Raw genomic sequence first — 5000 nt, forward strand, 5'->3', positions numbered from 1 at the left:
CTATAGACTAGACTATAGACTATACATTAATCTAGGCTATAGACTAGACTATAGACTATACTATAGTCTATACTATAGATTAGACTGTAGACTATACTATAGACTAGAATTCATAAATCTAAACTGTTCATCTATCTTCTCATCTTTTCCTCCTACCTGTTGTTGGAAGTGTGTATGCATTTCTGGTATCTGTTCGAGCACTAAATTTTCCAATTGATACATGCACAAACCCAGCTCTGACATCGAAGGCTTAAACATATCACGCATACGATGCTGCTGCATTATTTGAACCAAAACAGCAAAAGCCTCTTCCTCAGGCATTTGCATTAGTAGAAGACCAACAATAAATCCCGAACCCTGGCAATAGCCAACCTCACGATCGTGTAAAGAATAGGCTTTAATAACATTAAATAAAGCCTCTTGACCGGGGCCATCTTTTTCTTTAAAGAAATCCACCTCGGGATAAGTACGGGCGATATCACGTCGTATCACTTTTTCACAAGCCGAAGTGGCCTTAATATATTCCGCATATTGTTTTTTATCAGCATCATTAGCACCACAAAGCTGTTGCCAAACTATGGCTCTGGAAATCAAGAAATATAAATAAATAAAAAATGTTAATTTAAAGTATTTTTTAAAATTAGGAACTCACCTAAAATGATGTGGTATACCACGTCGTACTAGTTCTCGGACACAGGGATTTTTACGTTTTAAAGCGCCCTCCCAATCATTTAATATGGTGGCCCAAGTGGTCCAGATATCTTCCTCAGCCACGGAATTGCCATCTGTTAATTTTAATAAAAACAATTAATTATTAAAAAAGTTTCTTAACGTTAAAATTTCATTTGAAAAAAAAAACTCACTTGATGTAATACTTATTTGACTAGTATCGGAATTTTTACGACTGTGTGTGGAATGCAATGAATTTAGGGATTTTGCATCACTTTCAATCAGCTTATTGGCTGCCTCTAATTTTGCTAATAAATCCATTTCGGAGGTGGGTAAATTCTCTTCAGCTGTAGCACATTTAACATCCATTTTCTTACTGCTACTACTAATAGTTTCCTGTGTATTATTGGCTGTTGTAGCACTGGCAGTTGTAAGGGTCATTGCCAATATATTTGCTGTTTTTTTTTTTAGTTTTAAATTTTGTTATTTTTGGGAAAATTATTTCTTTTTTGGGAATTATTTCTCTTTTTATTTTTGTAATGAAGAAAATAATTTTGTTTATATTTTCTTCTATTAAGATATTTTCCCCAAAAAATATTGTTTTTATTTCCTGGTTTGGAAATTTAATAATAATTTAACATGATCCCCTGTGTTTTTCGTTGGTTTGTATTGTTTGCAGGAAATAATTTGTGTTGTAAAAGTGTTTTTTAAGCTGAAAAGTAAAAAGAAAATTGCCATGAAAATTATTAAATTAATTATGAGTTTGTTAAAAGTTGAGAGTAATTATAAAAAAAAAAACGTGAAGGTGTCTTAAAAATAATTTTATACTAAATATTGCGTTTAATTTGGAATAGTATAGTGTATAGTTTAGTCTAGTCAATAGTTTAGTCCATAGTCTAGTCTATAGTCCAGTCTATAGTCTAGTCTATAGTCTAGTCTGTAGTGTAGTCTGTAGTCTAGTCTATAGTCTAGTCTATAGTCTAGTCTATAGTCTAGTCTATAGTCTAGTCTATAGTCTAGTCTATAGTCTAGTCTATAGTCTAGTCTATAGTCTAGTCTATAGTCTAGTCTATAGTCTAGTCTATAGTCTAGTCTATAGTCTAGTCTATAGTCTAGTCTATAGTCTAGTCTATAGTCTAGTCTATAGTCTAGTCTATAGTCTAGTCTAATCTATAGTCTAGTCTAATCTATAGTCTAGTCTATAGTCTAGTCTATAGTCTAGTCTATAGTCTAGTCTTTAGTCTAGTCTATAGTCTAGTCTATAGTCTAGTCTAGTCTAGTCTATAGTCTAGTCTATAGTCTAGTCTATAGTCTAGTCTATAGTCTAGTCTATAGTCTAGTCTATAGTCTAGTCTATAGTCTAGTCTATAGTCTAGTCTATAGTCTAGTCTATAGTCTAGTCTATAGTCTAGTCTATAGTCTAGTCTATAGTCTAGTCTATAGTCTAGTCTATAGTCTAGTCTATAGTCTAGTCTATAGTCTAGTCTATAGTCTAGTCTATAGTCTAGTCTATAGTCTAGTCTATAGTCTAGTCTATAGTCTAGTCTATAGTCTAGTCTATAGTCTAGTCTATAGTCAGTCTATAGTCTAGTCTATAGTCTAGTCTATAGTCTAGTCTATAGTCTAGTCTATAGTCTAGTCTATAGTCTAGTCTATAGTCTAGTCTATAGTCTAGTCTATAGTCTAGTCTATAGTCTAGTCTATAGTCTAGTCTATAGTCTAGTCTATAGTCTAGTCTATAGTCTAGTCTATAGTCTAGTCTATAGTCTAGTCTATAGTCTAGTCTATAGTCTAGTCTATAGTCTAGTCTATAGTCTAGTCTATAGTCTAGTCTATAGTCTAGTCTATAGTCTAGTCTATAGTCTAGTCTATAGTCTAGTCTATAGTCTAGTCTATAGTCTAGTCTATAGTCTAGTCTATAGTCTAGTCTATAGTCTAGTCTATAGTCTAGTCTATAGTCTAGTCTATAGTCTAGTCTATAGTCTAGTCTATAGTCTAGTCTATAGTCTAGTCTATAGTCTAGTCTATAGTCTAGTCTATAGTCTAGTCTATAGTCTAGTCTATAGTCTAGTCTATAGTCTAGTCTATAGTCTAGTCTATAGTCTAGTCTAGTCCATAGTCTAGTCTATAGTCTAGTCTATAGTCTAGTCTAGTCTATAGTCTAGTCTAAAGTCAAGTCTATAGTCTAGTCTATAGCCTAGTCTATATTCTAGTCTATAGTCTAGTCTATAGTCTAGTCTATAGTCTAGTCTATAGTCTACTCTATAGTTTAGTCCATAGTTTAGTCTATTGTCAAGTCTATAGTCTCTTTTTTTAAATTCAACCAACTAAACCGTCTTTACTATGTGAACTCTCCCGAGCGAGTAAAGTTTTCAATCCTTAATATAAACAAAATTCTACAAAAACTGCATTTACAACTTTCTTTACTCTAAAAGTATGAGAAACACACGAAAACAACTAAATTGTTAATGACCTAAATTTTGCGGTTATATAAACAAAACACTTAGGGAAAAAAAAGCCGCCGGTCTAAACAAAAAAAGATGAGCCCCCAATTGTTTATTTTAAAAAAAAAAAGTAATTGGTCTGTTTTTGTCTTTATCCCACCAAACAAAACACTAAAAATGCAGAAAACAAAAGACAGTTTAAAGAGTATAAATAACAATAATAAAATAAAAAACGCTTTTGGCATTTATATTTAATTGTGTTGTATTTGGAACAAAAATAACCTTGGCCAACAAAACAATAAAAAAAATGGTTAACATTTGGAACTAAAACAAAATATATAAATATAAACAAACAAACAAACCAATGAAGGAATGAATGAATGACATAAAAAGGGAAATAGGAAAATTACTTTTTATATAAATTAATTGATAAACGAAAGGATAAGAACATGACCAAAAAAAGGACAACTTAATGTAGGTCAAGTTTATTAATAATAACGATTTTTATCAACTAATGTTTTTAGGTTAACGGCTGACAAACAATAACTAATAAACAAATTACTACTACATAGGTTGTTGTCTATTTAATTATTTAATAATTTCTTATATTCGTTAGTAAAAAAAAACTAACCACCTAATAAATCATTTTTAAACTTCAACGTCGTATATTTAATAATTATTTATCTTTTTTCATGAATCACTTTCTCCAAACGTCATTAATTCTGTAATTTCCAATCACTCACTGTACATGCAGACATTTAAATTGGCAGACAATTTTTTTTTAATTTCATTTAATAATTATTTATCTAAATTATCATCTAACTAATTTATTTTTCAAAACTTTGTGTTTGCTTAAGAAAATTAAAAAGTTTAGAAACTTTTATTAATTGTGCTTAAATATTGCTTAAAGCGTAACTAAATTATTATTTTAAAGCCTCTTTGGGAATAGGAGAGTTACTTCTTTGGCGTCGTAGTTTTTCTGTAATTTCTTTAATGTCTGTTTAACTACTAAAGTATAATCAGTCTTAGTCTTTTTTAAATAAATATAAATGAAATATATATAAAATAAATAAACAATGTGGGCAGTGAAGGTGATACACTGCAAAAAAAGGAAATCTTTAAATTTCAAATCAAATAGAGAATGATTTAATATTCTATCTATCTATCTATCTATCTATCTATCTATCTATCTATCTATCTATCTATCTATCTATCTATCTATCTATCTATCTATCTATCTATCTATCTATCTATCTACCTATCTAACTATCTATCTATCTATCTATCTATCTATCTATCTATCTATCTATCTATCTATCTATCTATCTATCTGTCTATCTATCTATCAATCTATCTATCTATCTATCTATCTATCTATCTATCTATCTATCTATCGAACTATCTATCTATCTATCTATCTACCTATCTATCTATCTATCTATCTATCTATCTATCTATCTATCTATCTATCTATCTATCTATCTATCTATCTATCTATCTATCTATCTATCTATCTATCTATCTATCCATCTATCTATCTATCTATCTATCTATCTATCTATTTATCTATCTATCTATCTATCTATCTATCTATCTATCTATCTATCTATCTATCTATCTATCTATCTATCTATCTGTCTATCTGTCTATCTATCTATCTATCTATCTATCTATCTATCTATCTATCTATCTATCTATCTATCTATTTACCTTTCTTTCTTTCTATCTATCTATCTATCTATCTATCTATCTATCTATCTATCTATCTATCTATCTATCTATCTATCTATCTATCTATCTATCTATCTATCTATCTATCTATCTATCTATCTATCCATCTAACTATCTATCTATCTATCTATCTATCTATCTATCTATCTATCTATC

At 29.6% G+C, this 5000-nt stretch overlaps 1 protein-coding gene across 1 annotated transcript in view; it reads right to left on the minus strand.

The window, feature by feature from the left end:
• LOC111678612 (ecotropic viral integration site 5 ortholog) overlaps positions 1 to 5000 on the minus strand; it is a 48926-nt gene that overhangs the window by 7262 nt on the left and 36664 nt on the right. Inside the window, exons 3-5 of the mRNA XM_046947112.1 lie at positions 864 to 1381; positions 653 to 785; positions 157 to 583 (exon numbers count right to left, since the gene is read on the minus strand). Coding sequence (XP_046803068.1) covers positions 157 to 583; positions 653 to 785; positions 864 to 1110 — 807 coding nt within the window. The 5' untranslated portion in view covers positions 1111 to 1381. The remainder of the gene's footprint in view (positions 1 to 156; positions 584 to 652; positions 786 to 863; positions 1382 to 5000) is intronic.

The sequence above is a fragment of the Lucilia cuprina genome, chromosome 3 (assembly GCF_022045245.1).
Source record: "Lucilia cuprina isolate Lc7/37 chromosome 3, ASM2204524v1, whole genome shotgun sequence".
Lineage (NCBI taxonomy): Eukaryota > Metazoa > Arthropoda > Insecta > Diptera > Calliphoridae > Lucilia > Lucilia cuprina.